The sequence below is a fragment of the Python bivittatus genome, unplaced genomic scaffold (genome assembly GCF_059951505.1).
Source record: "Python bivittatus isolate LINGU-HERP-01145 unplaced genomic scaffold, Pbiv_v1 ctg000700_np1212, whole genome shotgun sequence".
Taxonomy (NCBI): domain Eukaryota; kingdom Metazoa; phylum Chordata; class Lepidosauria; order Squamata; family Pythonidae; genus Python; species Python bivittatus.
Window position 1 is genome coordinate 72,178,199 of NW_028277098.1, and position 26,323 is coordinate 72,204,521.

At 39.6% G+C, this 26,323-nt stretch overlaps 1 protein-coding gene across 2 annotated transcripts; it reads left to right on the forward strand.

Moving 5' to 3' along the window:
- The first annotated feature begins 233 nt into the window (after positions 1 to 233).
- On the forward strand, positions 234 to 21,906 carry MYBPH (myosin binding protein H). 2 transcript variants are annotated; one of them, XM_025166927.2, is made up of 11 exons: positions 234 to 373; positions 1,556 to 1,690; positions 3,761 to 3,928; positions 6,469 to 6,557; positions 10,589 to 10,787; positions 11,947 to 12,086; positions 13,630 to 13,789; positions 16,141 to 16,277; positions 17,142 to 17,328; positions 20,756 to 20,796; positions 21,595 to 21,906. In XM_025166927.2, the coding sequence occupies exons 1-10, from the start codon at positions 247 to 249 to the stop codon at positions 20,764 to 20,766; spliced, it is 1,353 nt and encodes a 450-aa protein (XP_025022695.2). In that variant the 5' UTR covers positions 234 to 246; the 3' UTR covers positions 20,767 to 20,796; positions 21,595 to 21,906. The 2 variants fall into 2 exon arrangements, with proteins under 2 accessions (XP_025022695.2, XP_025022696.2); XM_025166928.2 differs by having other exon boundaries at positions 21,599 to 21,906.
- Positions 21,907 to 26,323: the final 4,417 nt, after the last annotated feature.

Consider the following 26,323-nt stretch of genomic DNA (forward strand, 5'->3'; position numbering starts at 1 on the left):
TACTCCCGCGCGGAGTTACCGAAGCCACCGCTCGCAGCTGCCGGACCCTCTAATCCGGGCTCCCCCTCCCGTGCAAACAGGTGGGCCACCGCGAGCGAGGAGGGGGCGGTCCGCAGGGCGACTCCTGGACCTATAAACCGGCCTCCTCCGGTAGAAGCAACAGGGAGAACGTCCACAGGAGCTCGCTTCCACAGGCGGGAGACGGCCGGCTGATGCCCTCGGCGGACGGAACCCCTCCGCCCGCCGATGTCTGACCTCGAAGCGGCTCCAGAGGCCGCCCTGCCCGCAGGCCCACCCGCTCCGGCGGAACCCCCGGTGCCTGACCTGGCCGGAGCAAGAAGCGTCGAGGCAGCTTCGCAGAAGCCCGAAGAAGGTGAGGGCGGCGGACGGGAGGCGGTGAAATGAAGAGGCGGGGAGGAGGACTGCGTGGTCCTCTTTCCTCTAGGCCAGCCAGGTGATGCGATGATGGCATGGCGTGGCGGGTGAATAGGGGGGCATTATCCCACTCGAGTTCCAGGAAGAAAACCAGTGCTTTAATTTAAAACGCTCATATTCCGATCATTTCTTGTGATGCTGGTGACCCTTTTTTTTTTTTTTTTAAATCATTGTCTTCTCCAGCAAAAGGGTTGTGCTAGACTACAACTCCCCTGAAGCTGGCTGGAAAGGATAAGCATTGTAGTGGAATGACACCAAAACGATGACAAAGTGCACAATGACACAGGCACACAAATGCTGCAAGGAGATGCTTATGTTAAGACATCTGACACCAGCACATAATTCGTGGCATTTGTTTGAGTATGTCATCGGGTACGTGTCATTTGCTCCTCCTTCACCCGCAGACGCCCATGATCTTAGTGCAACATGTGAGCCCAAACTAGTGCTTGTCAGGTCTTTGATATCCATCAGCCTGTCCCATCCTTGAACTCTGCAGTTGGTTTAAAACTACAGCTTTTAGATTTTGTATTGAGCATACTTGGAAATTCTAGAGGTGGCTACACCAAAACATCTAGAACCCATCAGGCTGGGGAGGACTGATCTAGGGAATGCACAGCTCTCATTAAATAAAATGTGTGTACAGCAGCCACTCTTAATCACAGATATCGACGTCTGCCTTGAGTGTGGCTCTGAAATAACTGGATGTACAGCTGAATATGAGAAAGGGTCTGTTCTTACAGAAAGTTTTAACTATATACATAGAGCTTTCACCGAGCGGGAAACTCAGCACAACCAGAGTGTCTGGTTATATGGAAATCCCCATGCATAGGATATGTGCTCGCAAGGGCCCCTAGAATGTCTGAGTCGTTTGCCAGTTGGAATCCACAGAAATTAGTCCATGGTGCAATTCTCTACTCGTAAATTCACCTGAGACACTGACCGTAGTTAAAAGTTCTGTGCAACAGGTAAGGAGGTGGTACATGTGTTCATGGTAACCAGCAAATATTCTTAGATTGTCTAGCTAAGCTTTTCAGGGAGAACTGTGAGTTAGCATAGCATAAAGGTTGCTCTGGTAGGGGTGGAAAATGATTTATGAATGCTTTTATATTTGTAATGCCAGCATCTTTCAGTGCACCACTGAATCTGGCAGTGGAGGATGTAAATGACAGCTCTGTGACACTAACATGGGATGCTCCTGAAAATGTGGGCCCTTCTGGTCTGGATGGATATGTAGTGGAGTACTGCAAGGATGGAGGTAGGTTTGGGTTTTATTCCCTTGCAAGCATGAAAAACCGCATGCATTAGTGTATCAAATAGTATGCAGTGTATTGCTTCTCCTCTTAATAGTTGCAGCCACAGTCAAAGGGAATGGGATGGCAGAGAGAGAGTTTTCATATAATGTTCATTGAAATTCTGAAAACTGTTGCTCCGTTGTGCAAAAAAAAAAAAAAAAGTAATGGGTACTCCTGCTAGCACTTAGCACACCCGATCACCAATTTATATACTTGCTCCTTGATGCTATGTAGCAGATATGCTAGAAGGACCATATTATAAGACTATAAACTCTAGAATTTGATATGAGACGTTCTCTTGAAGAGCTGTAAGGTGGGAGGATATTTCACAGAGCTCAGTTCTACTCTGCAAGTGTTGAAGTGCTTCTGTCCAACTGCTAAGCAATAGAAGTTGCACACCGGGGCAAGGAATGTTGTGCGAAAATCCTCTCAACTGTGCAATTACTCAAATAAGAGACACCAGGAAATACAAATCTTGGTTATCTGCTGCATTTTTGTTACATCAGTGGAGCATCATTATGCCCCCTTTCCAAATAGAATTTTTGTAACAAACCCTTACATAGGAATGTTAGACGTCGTATAATGGAAGCTGCCAATAACGTCCCTCCTAGGCATACCATATCTGGCCTGCAAAAACCCAGATTACCACCGGTGAGTGGCAAAGAGTGAGTGTTTGTTGCTGCCCTCTAATGATCATCCAAGGATGTTCAGCTCAGATATGCTCTTGTCAAGATCTTCTCAGGGGAGCAAGAGTTACAGAAGCACAACAGAGAAGTATTTATATTATGAAAAAAGAAACGTGCAGTAAAATTCATGAAATCTGCTTTGGAAAACCTGGATTAGGACATTTCATTTATAAGCAGCTGCACACAGAAAGTTATTGATAGATTGATTCCATCATAGCTGATAGTTTTTTTCTTTTTATAAGGATTGTCTGAGTGAAATCTGCTAAATTCATATAGCATTGATGAAATAGTTGATTATTCTCCTTTTGCATTTTGAAGAGCAGATGGCTTACATAGATTGATTAGCTAGGGTGTTAGAAATACAGGAGGATGAATAACTTCTCATAAATATATTATTTTGAATTTAGCTGTTAGTTTTGCTTGCAGATTAGTTTCTGTGCTCCAAATTGTTTGTGGAATATTTCATTTCACCCAGTTTCAGCTTGTATGAATATATTACTGTATTGCATAGCTGCTTGATATGTTTGGAGGCCTATTATCAATGGGTTGTATATTTGCTTCCTGATTATATTTCTAATTGGTTAGAAACTGTTAACCTTGAACCAAGCAACATTTTTTTATCAGCATGATAGAAATGTCTGCAAAAGAAGGTGTAAATACACATAAAAGTTTTCATGGTAACAATAAGGAAGTGAGACAATAGAAACAAAACAGAACAAAATATGAGAGCTAAGATTCTGTGCAGTGCAGTGGTTAAGGTGTTGGACAAAGACTGAGGACACCCTGGTTCAAGTTCACCCTTGGCTGTCGAAGCTCACTGTGTAATTTTGGACCCGTCACTCTTTCTCAGCCATTTGATGTCACAGGGTTGTTGTGGGGAATAATTGTAACAGGGATTGCTATGTGGGGAAGGCTGGGATATATCTATTTATAAATCTAACCAATTAAAATGTATATTTGGTCAGAAGTAAACAGGTTTATTAGACAACATGACTTTGAACTTCCATGTGACAAATAATTTCAAAGAGCCCAATCTCCTCTATACTTAGTCAAAAACATCTTCTGTGCTCAGCAGTCTTTTTCAAATCTCATTTTTAAGTAAACTGAGTGGATTTTCTCAGTATTTCCAAACCTGGTGACTTCCAGTTCTGTTAGACTACAGCTTCCATTATCCCCAGGCATCCATGTCAAATACCTCTGAAGAGCACCAGATTTCAGAAGGCTACCTCTTGGAAGATAAGTATTTAAAGTTTAAATAAAGGTCTCATTGTTCCTGAACAGGTTTTTATATTAGTTCTTTGCTACAGAATTGCTTGCTTCTGATCTTTTTCCACATTTTTGTTCTAGCAACAGAATGGGTGACAGCCAACAATAAACCCTTCCTTTCCATTCGTTACATAATCCGCAGTTTAATATCTGGAGAAAAACTTCATATTCGTGTGAAAGCTGTGAAAGGTAATGCAATTAGTCAACCAGCATTTCTGGACCAGCCAGTTCTCATCAGAGAAATTCTTGGTATGTATCTGTAACTGTATATATGCACTACCATTAATTATTCAAAGGAATTAGTTTAGCAATTAGAGCAGGATTGAAACCATGAATGGCTAAACTATAAATGGCTAAAACATAGGTTATTGGGAGAACATCTGGGTTTGATTCCTTGATGAGGTGTTTGGTTTTTTTTGAAGTGTAACTGCAGGAGGGTTTGTTTACAAGGGTAGAGTTTGGGAGAGGAAAGGTGCCACAATTTTTCCAATCAAGCTGCCTTTTGATCCATTGAGAAAGTCATTCTTCCCATTGAGTTGAATAAAAAAAAATGATATGGAATGAAAAGCAAAAACACCCCACACCTTTTTCCATGTCTGTCACTGTTGCGCTCACACTAGCAATCCTTAGTGATGCATTTAAATTTTTAAGAAGCCAAGAGATCTGTCACAGATTACCAGCACAAGAATGGATGAATTAATTCTTTATTACAACCAAAGGCCAGTCACTTAAAATAGTCTGCAAGCACTAAAAGGTCCAGACAATGGTACACAATAAAGCAGGTATAATGTGAAAGCAATGAGAGATGCTACAACTGTTGAGACAGATGGATTACCATTTTGTTGGCAACTATTCTTTGTCTGCAGTGCTGGAATCTGGATCTGAAAGAATGTAATTTAGAATTCCGCTTAAAACATCGGCAGTATTAAAACATTGGCATTTATATTGTCAGAGCTGAGCAGATGGACCATTTTAACAAGTCCTAATGTGAGCAAATGTGCTATTCCTATTTTTTACAATCTATATTTGAAGCTTTATGGACAGCGTTCAATTTCATGCCATTTTACAAAAATAATGTGGGCACTGTTCAATGTAATATAATAGATGTAACTCATATTTTGACACTAATAGTATTAATGTTTCATAGGAATAAATAAGGTAAGAGCCCAGATTATAGTGACCATAGTCACATTTGGGTGTCATTTTCTTGCTCTCTTATGATTCCAGACTCTTCTGTAGCCAGGTTATTTATTTATTGTATTTATTAAATGTACCTAAAGTGGGGTTTTTGTGTGTGTGTGTGTGTTATTTCACAGTTTAATATGGTAATTAAAAAAAACAACTAATGCTGATGGGCAATTTAAAAATGTAACAATCCCACAGTAAGCATGCAATGTAAAATCAACTACAAATGCAAAAAACTAAGTATTTATTTCTGCAATTTATATGCCACTTGATTCCAGAAAAGCTCTGAACAGTTTACAAATGGTATGAGAGTAAAATAGAAAGAATTAGGAAAAGAAGTAACCAACCTCCCAGACCCAACTTCCATCCATTTCTCAGCCACTGAAAACAATCCTAGCAGCAACATTTGCAGGGAGGGGACCCACTACAGGCTTTCTAGGACCACAAGGCCTTGGTGGCTTTCCAGAATGCCAGTGAGGTTGAGGTGACTCACATGAAACACTATTCCAAAGGAGAGGAACAACTGCAAAAAAAGCCATGCCATTGGGGCCCCTGATGACTGCAAGACCACAAGGATGGGACTTGAATGTTCTTTTCCCCACTAGATCTTATCGCATAGGCAGAAACCCCTTGAAGAAGACAGTCCTGCAGTATCCAAGACCCGAACTAGAGAATTAAACTGCAGGACTATATTAACTGAGCACAAATAGACAAAATAAATTCAAAATGAAATGCTAATATAATTCAAACACATTGGCAGCACTGTGGCTGCCAGATTGCTCTCATAAAGGGGGAGGGATACCCCTCTCTATGAACCTTGAATGAGGGGCACTTGAGTAAGTATTTCCAAGAACTACCTACATTTAGCTACCTACAGACCAAGTCTGGTAGGTCAAAACCTGGACTTAGAATTGGGCCTGAAAAAGAATAGAAAGTCAGTGCAGACGTGAGATGACTGACATATTTTTTTTTTAGAGATTAAGGGACTTGAGACTCAGAAGAAATCTTATAGCGTAGCTTGACTTAAATGTCCAGATTTTCCTTCATTCTAAATAGTGTCCCCCCACCCAAAAAAGAGGCTTTTCTCTACATCTGTGGGAAGCTTCAATCTAGAGATTCAGTTTGAAGACATTTCAGTCAAATCACCCCTTCAAATCAAATCTTTGGATCAACTTGGTGCATTGAATCAGGCATCTTTGTACCAGCTTGAAGATTTGGCAGACTTTTGTGCATTAGGTCAATTTTTATAATTTGGACTACAATACTGAATTTAAAAGATCTGAGGAAAATCATGGGTCAAATTAAATCAAGTTGACTCAACAATTCAAATTGAATCACAAATTCCAGTTTCATCAATACTGAGTAATCATCTCTATTTTTTGTTTAAAAAATGTGAAAGGCCATAGAATTTTCCTTGAGTGCAACTCATGAAGGTACCTATTTTAATGAAAAGCAATAGTAGCTGTGTTGATCATAAGGGAAAAAATCCAAAATCAAAAGAGGGAGTATCTTTATTGGGCCAAGTAAAGTTGTACAAAAGTGTTGTTCCCACAACAGAGTCCTACAGAATTAGTAACGTATTGGTGTAATTTTGCTTTGTCCAGAGGAGCCCAAGATCCGACTTCCACGCTACTTGAGAGAATTGTACCTGAGGACCGTGGGGGATGTGATAAATCTCTTGATTCCATTCCGGGTATGTGAATTACAATCCCTTTGTAATTATCACTGCTTTTTTGGCCTTGTCTGAGGAAAAGTTTTTGAATCTTGCCTTTTATTCTGGAGCACAAGGCAGCATACATAGCATTTCCTGCTGTTTTCCCCAGAACACTATGAGGTATTTGGGACAGAGAGAGAGTGAGAAGCTCAAAGTCACCCAGGTGAGCTTCTATGGTTGGCGATGGTTTGAGAACCTGGGTCTTCCTGCTCCTAGTCTAGCACTTTAATCACATGAACATTACTGAAGAGACAAATGTAAACGGATAGCAGCATCATATACACTGAAATTTAGTAAATGGAATTTCACTGGGCAAAACAGAATTAGTGGAGGAGGAGTTGACTCAATTTTAGTGTTGAAAGAAGTCTAACTGCCCTTGAAGATGAGCAGATGAGGGAGAGGAAAAACTAATGGGTTTAGACAAAAGGAAATGATGGGGTTCAGGGGAGCAAGTTAGGTCTACAGACAGAATGCTACACAAGCCATGAAACCTTAAGGCAAGGTCTGAATAACTGACAAGTTTTGGGTTCATAAAAGCATTTCATTTGTATGTTGCTAGTCATGTAAAAGCCTTCATTTCTTAACAGCTGATTGCTGAATACTGACATTTTCTCACTGGATCCTCTTTTACCTAACAGATTATCTCTTGTTAAAAGGAGGTTGCCATCTGCATTCAGAAAGCACATGCAGTATTCTTCAATCCAGCAATGAGTAGAAGGTTGTAGCCCAGAGTCTAGAATAGTTCTCTGCCAAAAACAGGAAGCCAGGTGGATTAGCATAGAGAGGCTTTGGAAAGGGCGCAGCACTCCATGCATTTCCTTGGTTCTTGGATATTTGTAGACTGAATCTACCATGGATCTAGACCCCTCCCTTCAAAGAGCAGCTGCATCTCCAATTGCATTGGACTCACGTTTCTAGTAATATTAGCTAACCTTTATTTTGTTGTTGGTGTTGTTGTTTATAGTTTAGAACCCAGGAATTTTAGGGAAACATATTTTTTCCATTATTTAATTTAGTTATACCTAGATCTCAGAGCAGGATACAGTCAAGAAAACAGATTACACAACTTTATTACAATCTGTTACCATTATTATCAATGTATAACATGATTCAGAGTATATCATTTATTTGCAGATAGTAAGCAAATCCGCAGAAGTCTCTTGATAGGCTGTATAAATTAATACATAAAATATAGCTATAACATCTAAGTAGTATCAGGCTGCTTAGCTAGCAAAAAGAAACATACAAATCATCCAAGCAATCAGGAAAGAGCAATAAAAGAGGTAAAATTAACCCACTACATATATCAATGTAAAATGCACAATCAAAACCAAACCAAACATTTTGGTGGTTCTAGAATCAAAACAGCAAATATGTTCATCAAAATGGGTGTTATTAAATCTTCTACCTAACAAAGTAGATGAGAGTTCAACATAAAACAATAATAAAGTATTAAAAACCCCAGCAAACAAAATACAACTGTTTCATAATCACTAAAGCTCAATGGCCAGGCCTTAATTTGTCACCAAACCAAATCTAATGTTGGCACCATTAGCCAGACCTCCCAGGAAAGCGTATTAAATATCTGATGCCTCACAGCCCAAACAACTTTTTTTGCAATTCTACCTAATGTCCCACTCTCAATGCTGGGATATAAGGAGAACTGCATTGATGTATCTTAATGTTGGGCAGGGATAGACAGGGACAGGTACTCCCTCAAATATTAGGGTCCCGAGCCATTTAGTGGCTTTAAATCACCAGAAATGTTTTGGAAGGTAATGCTTTTTCTGTAAAATTGATGTTACATCATTTCTGTATTCTTCGTGCTGCATTCTGCAGTAGAGGCAGCTTTTTACTCATCTGAAGAGGTATCCCTCCCCCCATCTCCTGACTCACATACAGAAACATTTAAACAAAAACAATGGCTATGAACTGATAACAGCTCAAGAACTACTGACATTGTAGAAATGGAAATATTCTTGCTTAAGAAATTCAAGACTTAGGTAATTCTAAAATCATCCTTGAGGGAAGGAGTGTTCCCAGTTGCCTTTACAGAGGCACTGGTACATCCCCTCCTCAAGAAACCATCACAATTTTCGTCCAGTCTCCCACCTCCCCTTCTTAGGGAAGGTGGTTGAGAAGGTAGTGGTGTTGCAGTTCCAGAGGATCCTGGAGGAAATGGATTATCTTGACCCTTTTCAGTCAGGTTTTAGGCCTGGATGTGGAATGGAAATGCCATTGGTCGCACTCATGGATGATCTCTGGTAGGAATGGGATGGGGGTAGTGCATCCATCCTTGTTCTTCTTGACCTCTCATCAGCTTTTGATACCATCAACCATGGTATCCTTTTGGGTCGACTTGGAGAGGTGGGAGTGGGCAGCACAGTTTTGCTCTGGTTCTCTTCCTTCCTCCAAGGTTGATCCCAATCAGTGTTGATTGGGAGTGAGAGGTCCAGCCCACAGGCCCTCCATTGTGGGGTGCCTCAGGGTTTGGTACTCTCTCCACTCCTTTTTAACATCTACATGAAACCACTGGGTGAGATCATCCACCACCATATCATCAATATGCAGATGATTCCCAGTTATACATCTCCATCCTGGGTAAGGTAAGTGATGCCATGACCACCCTTTTGGGGTGCCTGGAGGCTGTGCGGGTCTGGATGGGGTGCAACAGGCTTCAGTTGAACCCTGGTAAGATGGAGTAGCTGTGGATTGGAGGCCCCTCTGTATCCAAGGATTTACCATCTTTGGTTTTGAAGGGAGTTGCACTGCCCCAGACAGTCCTGGGTCCTCCTGGACTCATGACTCCTGCTCATAGCCAAGAAGGCCTTTGCCCAGCTTTGTGTGGTGTGCCAGTTATGCACTTTCCTGGATTAGGAGGCTCCCCAGTCACTCACTCATGCCCTGGCCATCTCTTGGTTATATTACTGCAATACACTCTACATGGGGCTATCCTTGAAGACTATCCGGAAGCTACAGGTGGTTCAAAATGCAGCCACGTGGACAATCTTGGGTGCCCCGAGATGGGCACATATAACACCTTTACTGCGGGAGCTGCATTGAGTCCCAGTTTGCTTCTGGGTCCAATTCAAGGTGTTGGTTATTACCTTTAAAGCCCTACAAGGCATGGGTCCAGGTTACCTGAGGGACTGTCTCACCCCCATCACATCAATTTGTCAGGCAGAGAGGACATGTTGCAGACCCTGTCAGCGAGAGAATGTCAGCTGGCAGGACCCAGGACGAGAGCCTCCTCTGCTGTTGCCCCCACCCTTTGGAATATTCTCCCCCCAAAAGTGAGGTGGGCCCCTACCCTCCCAGCTTTCCAGAAATGGCTAAAGACTTGGCTCTGCCAGCTTGCGTGGGACAACAAGAATTTTAATCAACCTTGGGAATGGCTGGCACCCTGATGATGCTCCCTGATCTACTTGCCAATTAACATCAACTCATGGACTATATTTATTTCTTGTTTATTTAGGTCTATTTTATATTGTATTTTTAACTGATTTTAGCTTCTCTGTACTGCCCAGAGTCGTCTTTTTTTTTTTTCTTTTAATGAGATGGGCGGTGACAAATGTGATATATAAATTAAAAAATGTAAAAAAAATAAAATAAATGCCTTCCTGTGAGTGTTCCTCCTCTGAATGAGCTTATGGAAAATGTGTTCCTGAATAATGGAAAATGCAATTTAATATTATAGCTAAATCATACACAGAGAATGAAAGCATATTAACTATGGTTTCTTGGGTAGAATTTGGCTACAGTGCAATCATGGTGAATAACTTTTTCCCCATGAGATTTTTAGTCATCAAACGTAGATTGGCTTAATCTTTGAAACCCAGCCATAGGTATCCTGCTCATCAGTATTTTAGTAAGCACTGGCCTACTCTGAATCCTCATGAAAAGCCACAAGCTGCATGATGCTGTAGTACATTAATCTCTGTAAACCTCAGCAGAGAGTTAAATAGAATAAATTTTAATTTGATTCATTATTTTCCATGTCCATTTCTTAGGGAAAGCCAAAGCCACAAGTGACCTGGACTAAAGAAGGCCAACCTTTAGATCCCAAACAAGTGGTTGTACGCAACACCGAGAAGGATTCTGTATTCTTTATTCGTGCAGCACAACGCAAGGATTCTGGAAAATACCAAATAAGTGTTAAGATCTTAGATGAATTAGAAGATGTGGCTACCTTTGATCTCCAGGTGATTGGTAAGGACAGTGAAACTATAGGGGTTGATTAATTATTTAATGTTTGAATGATATAGGTGCTTCTTCTATTGAAGCAAACTTCTCTAAAGTGGGAATCCATGGAATACAATTTTTCATGGGATTAACTGGACCTTCTATTTATATTCTTTCTATTTTTATTCCTTCTATTTACATTCTTCACTTTGCTGTGTAATTCTTTAAATGAAAGCTCTATATGTGAAAGATTAGGAGCTGTTTTTGCTAGTATTAAAACTACACCAAAAAAATGTAGTTGAACATGGGGCTAACAGGGTGTCTTATTTTGAATGAGGCAGGTATTCAAACATTCTTACGGGTGGTCCTCATTTAATGACCACTCATTTAGCATCCATTCCAAGTTATGTCCTCGAAGTTCTGGTTGTCCCAGCACCCTTGCAGCCACATGATCGCAATCTGGGCACTTGGCAACCAGCTTGCACTTATGATGGTTGCATCGTTCCATGGTCACATGATCATTATTTGCAACCTTCCCTGCCAGCTTCCTGCAAGCAAAGTCAATGAGGAAGCCAGCAGGGAAAGTTGCAAGTTGTGCCAGTAAGTCGCTCACACCCCACTCGGTAGCAGTCACCCCCAGCCCCGCCATGCTCACACCACACCTCATGGGCCACCTGCACACCCTCTCCCACCTGGCAGCAGCCACTTGCCTGCCTGCCAGCCTGCTTGCAAACCACCTGGGACTCAATGACCTATGATCCTCACTTAATGACAGCAACAGGGAGTGCCAGGATTGCCATTGCTAAGTGATGGGGTCACATTCTATTATGCTTTATGACTGCATTGCTTAGCAATGGAAACTCTGGTCCCAATCACCGTCATTAATCGAGGACTACCTGTCCATTATTTTGTTTTGTTTCTGCTGGAAAGTAAATGGTTTATCGATCAGTGCTAAAGCAGGCAGAAAGTTCCATGTTTAATCTTTGGCACCTTCAGAAAGGGTTGGAAAAGACTCTTAACTGAAACTCCTGAGAGCTGCTTCCAGTCAGCATTCCTGGTATTGGGTTAGAGAAATCAATGGTGTGATATAGCATTTTGTCTTGCTATGTATTCTGGTGCCTCTTTTGCATTAGCCTGTGCTTCAAGAGTAATGTGATTATATTGTGTATCTCTCTCTTCTTTTTAGAGAGACCAGGCTCTCCTGAGAATCTGAAGGTGGTAGACGTCTGGGGCTTTAATGTGGCATTGGAGTGGAGCCCACCCCAAGATAAAGGCAATGCTGATCTCAAGGGCTACACAGTCCAAAAAGCAGATATGAAGACTAAAGTAAGAATTATGGAGTGGATGAAATACAGCCTTTTTTAAAAAAGGGTGGGGTGGGGAAGGGGGTAGCTGGAACTGGAGAACTTGCAAGGACAGTGGTGGTCCTACAGCCATCGTCAATGCATACGCTTCAATGGATGTAGCTAACCTATTGCTGTGTCCTTTATGACAATTTTGCCTTATTACAATTTTTACCTTGATTTAACCAAAGCTTAGAGCATTATTTACTAGCTAGTCTGGGCCAACAGATGCAATTTATCTTTCAAGAAATATTCTTTCATTATGAGGTTATTTCTGGTAACCCTTACTGGACTTTTGCTGGAACGAATGATGAGGCTTTTGAATTGTGTTTATAGTTAAGAGATGAGATATGGGATGAAGAGAGTATTTGTTGTATTTTAAGAGATGGTGATTAGTTACTAAAATTGCTTATACTTGTTGTGATGAAGAGGGAAGTTACTTCTTTACAGTATTTTTTTTCTTTTTCTTCTTTTTTCCTTTTCTACACTTTTTATTCTTTCTTTTTATTCTTATATTTTTTTGTAGTTTGTATTAGTTTTTATTTTTCCTAATTGTAATCTCCCTTAAAAATTATATTTAAAAAAGAAATATTCTTTATTTAGGCCATATCTGTTTAGGCCTTGATTTAGCATAGGCTGGGACTAAGGGAAGGGACCATATACTGATTCTAGAATATTTTTTTCCAGAGAGACTTTTCTGATGGATTTCTAATACCCTCCTTTCATTACATAATTTGATTCAAATATTATACCTTTTTTGAAATTTGTTACTGGTCTTCCTTTGTTACCATCAGTTGTTAAGATCCTCTTTGGCATAAAATTAACTCCCATCTATACAGAATTTGCCCCCAGCTGGTTAGGGAGTGGAAATGAGGTTAGGAGAAAGAAAAAGAATAATATTAAATTATGGAAAAACTCTGGAATAGTTGTTTTAATCTTTTAAAGATGCAATTAATTAGGTCAGTACCTCTATGTGGAAAATGAAGATAAATCATGTTTAAAAAAATAGTTCAGATTTTTTTTTAACTGCTAACCAATCAATCAATGTATATTTAGTCCAGGATATTTTTCCCCTGGGAACCTTTCCTTCTTCAGTCCTCCAGAAATAATAGTAGGGGAACATAGTTTGCCTTTTTAACAGACGTTGTTGCTGGCTGTCCATTCAAAATCCCTCTGACAGACTTGGTTCCTCAGCTATTTCTTTAAGCCTGGGGTTGTGGCATGTGACTCAGTGTTTGGTAGAAATATACCTTGCTATCTTTCTATTTGTGGGTATGTCCTGAGATGTGCCATCTCACATAAAAGCATAGGTATATATCATATGGTTAGCATATATATGCTTCTACCTAGTAACATGTGAGACAGCTAAGTCTTTTCAGTCTGTGTATGTAATTTGGGAATCAAGGCTAAATCACTGCTCTTGCCTTTTTTAGGCCACGCGAAAAGCATGACTATTTTGTGCAAAATGTTAAATACTCTGAACTGGGTGCTTTAATGTTTAAGGGCCTTTCTGCCTTGCTTCTCAGCAATGGTTCACAGTTTTGGAACATTACAACCATACCAACTGTACAGTATCTGATCTCATCATTGGCAACAGTTACTCCTTCCGAGTTTTCTCAGAAAATGCTTGTGGCCTAAGTGAAATGCCTGCTGTCACAAATGATGTAACGCACATAACAAAATCAGGTAAGGCTGAAGAAGCATGGTACCACAATATAAGGATCTGGCTCCTTCCTCATCACAGGGGTGGGCAACCTGAAACCCCAGGGCTGTAAATGGCTCCCAAACCTATTCAAGCTCCCAGATCTCAGATCAAGCCATCACATTTTGCCAGAGCAACTCTTCACAGCATATTCACAGCAACTACTGGGAACTGGCAGTAGTTTCTTATTATTTTGAACTGGAAAACAAAAAGATCATAAGCCTTAAAACATCAGCCCTTCAAGATAGGTCAGGTCAGGAAACTGACAGCACAAGGACTACAGAAATGCTGATTTATTGTTGTAGCATGTAACAACAGAATCTTGAAAGTCATTAGGACTTACCTTGCATACTCTGATTTCTCTTCAGGACTTACCTTGTGGTGATAAGGGTGGCAAAGTGTGCTTACCTCTCCGCCCTTATCGCATCTGCAGTTGGCTGCCCAGCAGCCCTGCTTCAGCTGATCAGGTCCCTCCTGAGTAGGGAGAAGTCAGGGGGCTCTTACAGGGCTGCTGTGAAGCATATTCACAGCATCTACTAGACAAAGTCACTCAGCTTTGCTCAGAGTTGGAATCTGGCTGGGAGCTCCTTTGGAAATGACTGACACACATATGTCAGTCAGTGGCTGGTTTCAGTCAGTGTTGGTGGAGGAGAAGAGGTTGTAATTCAGGATCCTCAGGGCTCAGGTCTCTCTCCTCTCCTCTTTTTTTTTTTATAATAATATTTTATTGAAATTTTAAAATTACAAGGTTAAAAGTCAGAAATGAAAAAGAAAATGAAAAATACAAATTATAGGAAAAAGGAAAAGAAAACGTGAGATAAAGTAAAGGAAAAGAAGAAAGGCATGAAAAATAGATAGCTTCCAATCTATCTCTGGTCTTGAGAATAGTAAGAGTGTCATAGGTGCTAGTTTTTAATGCATTAAATAGGAATAATTCTTTGTCAAAACATATCCCATTACATTTATAATCTAATCTTCAAATCCCCATGTAAGCTTCGCCCCGCCTGCATTTTGCAAATAGTCCATCAATAGTTTCCATTCCTTAAGGTAATAATTATTTGATTTTTCTTTTAATAAACAAGTCAGTTTATCATTTTCTGCCATTTCCATCAGTTTTAGCAACCATTCTTGTATTGTTGGTAGTGTCTGGGTTTTCCAAAATTGTGCATACAAAAGTCTTGCTGCGGTAATCATATATCTCCTCTCCTCTTTAACATTTACATAAAAGGCTGGGTGAGGTTAATCACCAATATGGGTATGGTACGCTGATGATACTGAGTTATACATCTCCAGCCCTGGCCAGGCAGGTGATGCTGTCACAATGCTGATCAAGTGCTTGGAGGCTGTGAGGGTCTGGATGGGGAGGAACAGGCTTCAATTCAAACCTGGTAAGATGGAGTGGCTTTGGGGTTTTGGCCCCCCAGGGTCTGGTGATATGTCATCTTTGACTCTGGCACTCTCCTGGACAGAGCTGATGCATAATTTGGGAGTCCTCCTAGACTCACAGCTACTGCTCAATAAGGAGATGTGGCAGCTGTGTCTGGGGAGGGGACTTTGCACAGATTCATCTTGTGCACCAATTGCATTCTTTCCTGGACCGGGACACTTTGCTCATAGTCACTCATACCTTGCTCACTTGCCATTTGGATTACTGCAGTTTGCTCTACATGGAGCTGCCTGTGCCCTTGAAGACCACTTGGAAGTTACAGCTGGTCCAAAATGCAGATTTGCATTCAGACTTGCAAGATTCTGTTACTATAACCTTTTAATAAAAGTAGTATTAGCTTGCATGACTTTGGTTTCCTAGTCTGGTCTACCTCAAAGAGCTGACATCAATCTTGCAAGTCTGAATGCACTTCCCCCCACCCTCCTTTTATCTTATCTGAGACGCTTTCCCAGGTTACAGTTCTGCCCTAGACTCAGATTTCTTTTATCTGACCATTGTCTTCATAGTGGCTCTTCCTCCTGTTCCTCAAGGTCATTCCTTCTACCCATTACACTGCCCAGTCTTCTACTAAACTGATTTAAGGTATGATTATTTTGAATTCCTTTCTCACACCTTCTTTCCCAAGACTGAGTGGTCTCTTTCTTGCCTCAACTGTTCCTGCATACCTTTTTCAAGGTTATCTATGCACACTTCTAAATAAAAGAACCCCCAAATTCATCTGCAGAATCTTCCAATTCTTTAAAAATTCTGGCCCCTCCCTTATGAAATCATTTGCACTCATTTTTCCATCGTTACCCTCAGCCTCAGTGAAAGGTTATCTGCCCCTACTTTCTGTTCAACTACTTTCTGGTTCAAAAATCTCAAAATATGGTCTCCCTGCTTTTGTAGGAATTGTGTACGAACCAGAGAAGTTCAGTAGCCGAGATTTCTGTGAACCTCCCAAATTCACTCAGCCACTGATAGACAGAACCACCACCCAGGGCTATAGCGCCCAGCTCGTCTGCTGTGTCCGAGGCTTCCCAAAGGTGGGTCCTGTTGTGGGGTGTGATGCTTACTGAACTGTGGTTTTCTGCAACAAGACAGGATACCATAACAGGTATAGGAAGGGTGGTGTACTGAGATAACTAATACCTTTTGCCCTTAAAAAGAATTATATAAGCATCTCTCTTATTTCTGGTCTATAATGCTTTGTCATGTATTTAACCTATATTTCCACAATGGTGTGTTTTCTTTTATAAAGGTTTTCATGACAATTTACAGTTAAAAATATTTTTTTCTCCCCAAATATATGTTTCTAAGTATTTTTGATAAAAATACATGTTTTTCAATACCTCTTGGTAATACTTTATTGAGTTGAGAACTGCATCACAACAGGAAATGCAAAATCTAATGAATAGCTATATTTTGATCCTCATATTAGATCCTCATATTCTTCACATCAGATCTTGCAAAGGTTACATTCCTTGAGCATCTGTCTCAATGGTGTGGCTTCCCATTCCACCCTCAAGCCGATATTTACCTAAACTGAAAGAGATGCATTCTACTCTCCAGCCACCAATTCCTCTAAAGTTTTATTTAGCAGAGTCATGTAAAAGAAAAATGTCTGGCTCCCTGGATACCTAGCAGTTTCTCCAGAATTACAGTAGTTGTAGAATCCAGATAGGTGTGTAGCTATTACACAGCAAATAGGGGATGAGTGCTGCAATCAACAGCCATACAGGGAGATAACTTGTATAAAGTAGCCTCACTGAATACAGACAAGGGAGGTAAGAATAGAAAAGTAATGAAGAGAAATGGTTTATCAGCTTATTGCTAACTACTGGGGAGCTTATCTTGCTGAACTGCATTTTGAGATATTTGTACACTTTAGTCCCTTTACTTGGTTTCAGCCCAAAGTGATCTGGATGAAAAACCAAAAGGAGATTCAAGAAGACCCTAGATATCTAGTGCACATGAACCAGGGGATTTGCTGTCTAGAAATCCGCAAGCCGAGCCCTTTTGATGGTGGTGTCTATACATGCAAAGCTGTGAACCCTTTGGGGGAAGCCTCTGTAGATTGCAAGTTGAATATAAAAGGTATGTATGTATTTTATCTCTTGTTTACTCTTGCGTGCATTGTTGCAGTTCCAAAAAAAAATAAAGGTGTGGAACCTCTGGGCGATTTCCACATACGATTCTTTGGGTATAGAAATTCCATGCATTATCATTAAAAAGTTAGTTAAAAGAGTAAAATGCAAAAAAAAAAAAGAAAGTCTACATTAAATGGCGATGATAAAGTGAAGAGGAAAAAAAATATGTTACAGTAATTAAAATGAACGAAATGAATGAAATGCCTTCGTGCTTCAGTTTCTGTAGAGATAGGATAGACAGGTTGAGAGTGTTTCCTAGATAAAGCTGAAGCCCAGTGTGCCATCTCTTTGTTTGATTGCTGACAGTTACTTCCTTCTAGGACATCTCCAGAATTACTAGCATCAATTGCAGATAGTGATTCCAGGAGAGATGACCTCTCATGCAAAGAATATTTCTTAATTTCCCAAGGAAACACTATACAGCAGTGATATTACAGTATGGTGGTATCAATCCTTATATAAAATACGAGTGGTGCCTTTTGTTGCCAGCTAACTTAATGATATTTAACTTATTGCATAACTCTTTCAAATATTCTTTCAAAGTGCTTTTTTGGAGGTTGGAGTCCCTCAACTGTTTATATATTTATTGTCTTGGATTATATGCTGCTCCATTTCCAATGACTCCAAGAGGCTTACAATATAACAACATAATAAGATTAATATTTTAAAAATCATATTGACAGAATTAAACTTCTAGTGCCACTATTCAGGGTTAGCATGATCTTCATTCATCGCCAGATGCCTTCCTGAAGAGCCATGTAACAGGAAGGGGGTGGTCCAGATGGTTGGAGGGTAGGCTGTTGCAGAAGAGGGGGCTGTCACTAAGGAAGTTCAAGTACAGGGTCCCTGTAAATGACATCCCTTTGGTAATGGGCTCCTCCATAAGGCCTGTCTCTCAGATCATACTGTGCAGATTTAACTCAAAGAAGGCAGCCTTGGAGGGATAGAATATGTAGGTGCTCAAAGGTGACAACTAGCACCTTAAATTGCATCCAGAAGCTAACTTGCAGCCAGCGCAGCTCCTGTGGTAATGGTGTTACATGAGAGAACCTTTGTGTGTCCCTAACAACCTGGGCTGTCATATAGTAAACCAGATCAAGCTTTCAGATAGTGTTCAATGGGAGCTCCATGCAGAGCAAGTTGCAGTGGTCAGCCACAACAATATCTGCAACTGGTGTACAAGTTGTAATTGTGCAAATGCTCTCTGGTCATGACCTTCACTTACTGTTCAAGCAGGAGCTATGATTCCAGGAGGATCACCAGACTGTGAGCCAACTCCTTCCAGTGGAGCTTAACCCTGGATTCATCTGGCTTTTGGATCCATAGCCACTTGCTGGAATTCAGTCTAAGCCTGTTTCTACTAACAGCCTCCAGGCACTAGGTCAAGACCTCCACTGCATCTCCTGTCCAGCCTAGAGTGGAAATATATAACTAAGTATCATCAACACATTGATGCTACTTCACTGGCAGCTTTGTGTAGATATTAAACAGCAGGAGGAAGAGGACTGAGCCCTGAGTACTCCATAATAGATTATTTGAGGGTTCACCCTCTCCCCTCCCACCACCATGAACTCTTAATATAGGTGGCCCTAGAAGTTGTTATCACAAGAGATGGGGATGAGAGATTGTGGGTTATCAAGTGGGTGATATTGTCCAAAGGCTTCATTACTCCAAATATTAATTGACATCTTTTATGTCATGCAGGCAGGCTCAGGCAATCTGGTTCCTCCAGATTTTTGGAACTATGACACCTGCAAGCCTTTGCCATTTGCCAAGATCAAAGCGAGTTGTAATTCGTAGAATCTGGAGGACACCAGATTGCCCATACCTGCTGACAGGATTGGCACAAGATGTCTTCTCTTCTTCCTCTATCAGCTTTTGCTTTCTATCACCTTAATTGCTACAGCAACCATATCAGCCATCTCATCCACCCATCCCCAAACTGGAATTTCTGCTGCTGTAGCAAACAGACAGCAGTTTGGATACACTCCAGGGACTTTATTCACAATTCATCATTCCAAGAAAAAGAAAATAAAAAAATAGTGAATGATTGTTTTCTAAGCAGTGGATCAGAGCACAGTCTAGTATCTTTTCTGATTTGCTGCATGAACAGTGTGGCTTGCAGTAACTTAAGGGAAGGCCAGCCTTGTTGTCATATTAGCTTGGTTCATGGTGTTAAACTAGAACAAAGTTGGTTTTGATTAAGTGTTAGGAAATTCCATCTATGGAGTTCTTGGTGCTCTCTGAGCTTGGTTGTTTGCTTGCAGACATTTTATTACCCAACTAGGTAAACTCATCAGGCACTATGTATTTATTTGGCGAAATGCCTAGTAAAACTATGTTATGGAAAAGTTATGCAAATTTAGCAAATAAACCAGTACAATTAGGATCAGAGTAAAACTCTACACTTTCACTTATGTAAAAGACTGAGAAGTGATAGGTCTAAATAGGAAGTTTTTTGGGGGGGGTACGTTTAGTTGCAAAAGGAGGAAAAATGGGGGTTGCAAGCAATCCAAAGGGGTCTCATGGCAGAGGTTCTTTATTCTTGGTTTTATTAATATTAAAAAGGTAATGTTTGAATGTATCATATACGTATATGTTTGGATTCATCATAGTGATCCCTCTTCATAATGCTTATATTCTTGGAAGTTTTTATATTTATAAAGAGATATTGCTAATATCAAAGTTTGGTGGGGGAAAAATGACTTTCTGCCCTTAACATGTTGCTAATTTTCCATGAATGATTCCTTGGAAAAGTTAGAATGCAGGGCTGGTAATTCGGCTCAGATACCGTATTTACTATGAGAGGAAATTCAAGAAGCCATTGATATTCATACTGCAGAAGCAAAACAGACAGCCAATTGGCAGTAGAAAGATTTAGAAACAAAAGTTTAATAAGCATATGCTGTGTTAAATATAGTAGGCTGCCTCTAAACACCTCTACAGATTTGAATCAGCCTAGGAGTTTTTTGTGTTTTGCATTTTCTTCTTGCAGAGCACATAAAGAAGACTTAAAAGCAAAAAGTCCTTAGGTGAGGAATATTTCCCCTTTCCTGATTTGCAGCTGATCATAGTTGACTTCCAAGGAACCACAATTTCAGTGAAGTCATTTCAAGCATTTGAGCATTAAATTGCAGCGCTTGCCATTCTGTTTGCAATGCCAGCAATATGAAGGAGAAAGTCATGGCATCTTTCTGCACGGTGTTACAAGTACTGGTTAATAGGCTTTGTATTTCTCTCATTTCTCTCTCTTTTTTAATGACAAGCTTGTTCTTTCGTTAATATTGCCAGGAGGGCAAAAGATATACATTGCACAAAGGGACCGTGGGTTTTAATCTTGGATACTAGTTCATGATGTTTTTTTATTTCTGCAGTTCCAAAATGAGGATATATGGGAAATCAGATGAAGAACAAGGTAGGATGGATTGTCACATAGTCAGTTGGAGATCATTAGGTATCAGCCTGAATGTAAGCTTCAAGAATCCATCTTAGACCCGAGAGGTAGCACTGATATCAATCCAGCACCGTTTGCTGTTCTTGCTGGTGCATTAAATTGTCTGAGGCAGAAACAGACTATAATAAGGGAAAGATGCAGAGTGGGTGTATTGTATTGTATTATACAGACTACTCCCCATCCTGGAATATGACTGAAGATCATAAAGTCCTGAAAAATAAGCCATTTATTTATTGTAAAATGAAAAGCCTTCATAACATAAGATATACCAATATACATTACATTCATACAGTTACATGAAGAACGAAGACAGGAAAAAATAGTTAATTATCTATGTTTAAAACAAAAAAACCCAGTTCTTCCTTTCTGAATCACATGGGCAAATCTTGCTCATCAAGATGAATTAAGTCTTACCCTGGTTTACGGTCAGAAAAGATAAAGATCTTTTTAAAAAAATGTAGAGGCAATCAGATCTAAATTCCTTGTTTCATTTCTTTGAAATGTAATAGTATGAACAGATACTTGAGGTAATCTGGATTAGGGCTGAAAATCTCCTTATCACATATGAGGATCAAATTTATTGTGTATGTGCATGTAAGAGAGAGAGAGATTTCAGTTAGATCAAAGGCATGTATGCTTGAGTAGTGGAGAGAGAAATATTTTTTGTGATCAGCTATAGCTAAGTAAGATCTAGCCACAAACTTGTGAATTCATTGTGAATTATTCTTTATCTTAACTCTTTCCCTACTTCTCTTTCAGCCAGATCCTTGCAAAACTCTGTTTTGGATTCTCTGCTCTGGAGCAGTACTTGATTCTGACATCCAACTTTATGGTTCCTAGATGGGATTTGCAGCTTAGAGATGATTTTACTGCTGTGGCTTTTCAAAAGCAGAAGCTTCTTTAGGAACATATAGAACTTGCTCTATAAATAGCAATTACCATGTTTTCTGTGATATCAAGATTGTCATGTATGCCTCTTCGTATTTGGTCCTGCAGTACTAATACTGAATAAAGGAACATATATGATGAGAATAAAATGATTCCTGTAGAGAATTTGGAGTGGGGGAATGCTTCTAACAACCTTTCCCAACCTTGTGTTCTTCAGTGTACTGGACACACAGTTATGGTTAGGGAAGGCTATTCTGGCTCATACCTACTCAGTGACTATGTTCCTTTTCTTTCTGTTGTCATTGGTACATAAGACTAAGACAGGATTTTTAGACAAATAATATCAGCTTGGCTTGCACATGACCCTACATAGAATGACTAGGGGTACACATTACATTAGGACAAAATAAGCCAGTCTCTACCTTAGCAGTCATAGGCATCTACAGGGAGGATAAGGGAAACTAATATTGAAACGTGTGATGAATCAGCACATAAATGTCATGACTTATATAGTTGTGTCAGATACCAGGACACAAGTTCATAATGAGGGCATTTGCATGATGATGTCACTGAGGTTTGCTGCAGATACCACTGGCAGTATGCGAGAACTAGGCCTCTATGGGTAGGCCATATAGGGGGTGTAGTTTTCTCTTCGCCATATTCTGTAAGTTAATTCAAAAATTAAAACAGAAGCAAAAGGCTTCATCATTAGCCTCTGAAATTACCTGGTGAGGTAGGAGTGAATTGCCACAAAGCAGACTCTGTTCGTGTGAACTATTCCAGGTGTGAAAGAAATGACTCAATCACATCCTCCATTATTCCCCAGATTCATCAAACATTTTTACATTTCTTTCTCCAAGATGCAAGAATCTCAGGTTTATTAACAAAGTGATGTTTTATAATGAAAATTATAAAGCCCTGTTTCATACATTGCTTTTTGTTCCTTAAACTCTCTTTTTAAGGAACTCATAAACTCCATACAAACACAACTTTCTCTTAACCCATTCACCATTCTTTTATCCATTTGTTTTGCAATTTAATCTTCCTTTGTTCTCAATACAAAGAAACCATTTTAATATACTGTAGCTCTTTCATAATGAACACTCACTTTCATACTATATATTTACTAAGCACCCATCTTTTCTTGTTTTGCCACATGCATGTCTTAAGTAACCCACCACATTCATCTTACCATGTTTCTTGTGACATACCTAGTGCTTACTTCCATATAATAAAGTGGGCAGAAGCACACATGTACACACAGCCATTTACAGATAGTCCTCATTTAGTGATCACAATTGGGACTGGCAATACAGTCGTTAAGTGGAATGGTCACCAAGTGAAACATAATTTTACAATCTTTCTTCAGCTTTCGTTTGCTTTACAAACCTCTGAAGGTCATAAATGTGAGGATTGGTAGCAAAGTTACTTTTTCATCACATAACTGTGAATGGTCGCTAAACGAGGCAGTTGGTAAACAAGGACTACCTGTACACTTCTTTCCACAAACATTCATTCCTCAGACGCATATTATCCACTACCTTCTACCAGCAGTTGTACATCTTAAAATGTCTCAATTTTCCAATTTTTAGTAAACATTCTATCAAGATGTACAAATCAATTTACTTGCTTAGTTTTTTTAAAAAATCATGCATAATTAGCAATAATTCACTCCGTTTTCTCGGTCAAACATACTACTTTGGTCTTTGATAAATTAATTTTCAGATATGTACTCTTCATTACATCATTAATGAAGTTCCATCAACTTGGATTTGACTCTTAGCAACCACATAGATAGATTTTCTCCATGATGATCTATCCCCAGCTAGGTTCTTCAAGTCTTCTGAGAGTACATCCATTGCTGCTGTAATTGAATCCATCCACTTTGCTGCTGGTCATCCTCTTCTCTTTCCTTACACCTTTCCCAGCATTATAACCTTCTTCAGATGACTAGATTTTTGCATAATATGTCCATTGCATCATACAGTCTATCTAATATTTGCTACAAATCATTCTGGTTCCCAGCCAACAACATGGCATCATTTGCATATAAAAATGGATGTATATTTATGTCCCCAGTCAATGCACCTCTGCCAAACAAGCATGATTTTCTCTAATTACACTACCTACATCTGTAGCCTTATTATCATGGTATCCCCTACCTTTCTACCAGTATTTGCACATCTTAACATTTCTTCTTTTTTTCCATCTTATTTCCTAACAAGGTAAACATTATTCACTTGCTCCCATTTTTCACTGTATTTCCCTGTCAAAAACAACTAGCTTGTTTTCAGTTAAATTAATATTCAGATCTGTATTTTTGTTACATTATATAATCCAACATTTTCTGCAAATCATTTGGATTGTCATCCAGCAATATGGCATCATCTGCATACAAAAATACTGTACATGTACATTCACATTCCCAATCAACATAGTCTAATGTCACCACAAGCATTTTTTACACAGTTATTCATAAAGACATTAAACAGTTAAGGGAACATCCTACATCCTTATCTTATTTCCTGCTCAAGGTTTAATCACTTACTAAGAATTCAGTTTATGCTTGGTTTAATTCCCTCATGAATAGCTTTTATACATTCAGGAACCAAATTTCATATTCATGCAAAAATATCTCATAATTATAGCCCATTAATTTTAACATATTCATTTCCTAAACCAGAACATGTACAATAAATTTTAATACAGTATTAGTTAAAACTAACACTCTATTAAAAGTAAAAAATAGTGCTAATTTTTTTAAAAAATGTGTACCTGAGCTAGGATTATATAAATGTATTCAATAAAAAGTGACAGATTTGCAGATTTCTAAAGTAAACCCTGTAGTACATGTGAACTAGATACTTAGGTCTTCTTAGGTCTTTCCTTTCTGTTGTCTCTTTTGAATAGTATGTAGATGTTGTTTATCTCTATGTGCCTGTTGATGGCTGCCTTGTCCGAATACCAAGCTTCCAAGAATTCCCTCACATTTTTGGATTTAGCTTGGTCTAAGATGCTTCCCAGTTGAAACTATGGTTAAGTCTGTCCATGTATTGTGAGATTAAGGAGTTTTCATCATGTCTTCTGACTACTAGTTGGTGTTCATGGATGCGCTCTGCAAGCCTTCTGCCTGTCTGTCCTACATAGTGATTGTTACAGTCCTTACACTGTATGTTGTAGATGACTCCTGTTTTTTCTTCTTGGGCTACTGGGTCTTTTGGTTTGCTTAAGATGTTTTGGAGGGCTTTAGTTGGTTGTGTGCTATGGAGATGCCATGTGGTTGTAATAGACTGTTAGTAGTTTCTGAGATGTTTCTGATGTATGGAAGTGTTATCCTTTTCATAGCTTGTGTTGGTTGTGCTGTAGTGGGTTGAGTGGTCAGGCACTTTTTGATAAAGTTGTGTGGATATCCATTTTGTTGGAAGATGTTGTATAGGTGGTCTGTTTCCTTTTTCTGCTGTTCTGGGTTGCTGCAACATAGAGATGAACAACATGTGTGCAACATTTACACACTATTCAAAAGAGACAATAGAAAGGAAAACAAAAGACCAGAACATCTCCTCACCGGTAATCATCACCCAGATAAGCAGAGATTAATACCAAGATTACCACCAGACGTACAGTCAAGCAGTAAACAATACCCTAATCAAGGAACTACCAGAGGGAAAAAATAAAACAAAACAAAACAAAACCCACACACACACCCACACCAACACCAACACCAACACTGGCAGGGCATGCCACAGTATATAAACAGAGAGCAAGCCCCACTTCATTCTAGCACTGAAGATGTTACTCTGCTGGGTAATGAAACATTTGCAAGAAAACAACCAAGCTCAGAGAACCCCAAGGACTCCACAGTTCAACCCTGAGCTACACATATTCGCTTCCATTGGTAAAATAGGTCTATCTGAAGTAGGCAAACAATCAGTCATTTTAACGTACTATTTCCTAGTAGGAACCAGTTTGCCTGAAATTGCCTCTATGTGAAAAATCACCATATTAATGTTAAAGATATTCCATTGAAATATAGGTGCTCCAATATGGTTACTTGTAATTCATATGCAAGAGGAGGAGCGTAAATGGCTTCCCACGTGAAAGTGAGAAACTAGGTGACTTTGGTAAGAGTCCATAGGTATTATACATATTCACATGACTGACTTCATGTCAGGACAGGGTAATTCGTTTCTCTCCTTGTAAATTTAACACTATCACATTTCAAAAATGAATAGCTGGCTTATGGAATAGGTTACTAAATCGTCATTCACTGTTTCCCACATTTCAGCAAAGTCACCTTTACAGAGCAAAGACCAGAACATTCTGGCTGAAATTTCTTGAGAACATGAGCGAGAACAGCCAAAGGTTACTAGCCTTAAGACCTCAGAACACCTTTACAGATCCCCTTTGGCATGTTATTTATACAACCAAAGAGCTACATTCCACTGTTCATACTGAAATGTGAATGTCTTTTAGGCTGTCAGAAGGAGAGCAAATTCCCCAGTGGGGTTCTTTGATGGAAAAGGCTGACCCTTGCCTTTATTCCCAAGCAAAGAGTAGGTGGTACAGGGCAACAGTTGCAGTTATATTTGTCTTCAGAAAT

What these genes read in the sequence shown, in the direction of transcription:
- MYBPH (XM_025166927.2), top strand. Translation starts at nt 247, where the DNA reads ATGTCTGACCTCGAAGCGGCTCCAGAGGCCGCCCTGCCCGCAGGCCCA. An exon ending in CTTTGATCTCCAGGTGATTG is followed by an intron (nt 10,788 to 11,946) that starts GTAAGGACAGTG and finishes TCTTCTTTTTAG; the next exon opens with AGAGACCAGGCTCTCCTGAG. An exon ending in AACGCACATAACAAAATCAG is followed by an intron (nt 13,790 to 16,140) that starts GTAAGGCTGAAG and finishes CTGCTTTTGTAG; the next exon opens with GAATTGTGTACGAACCAGAG.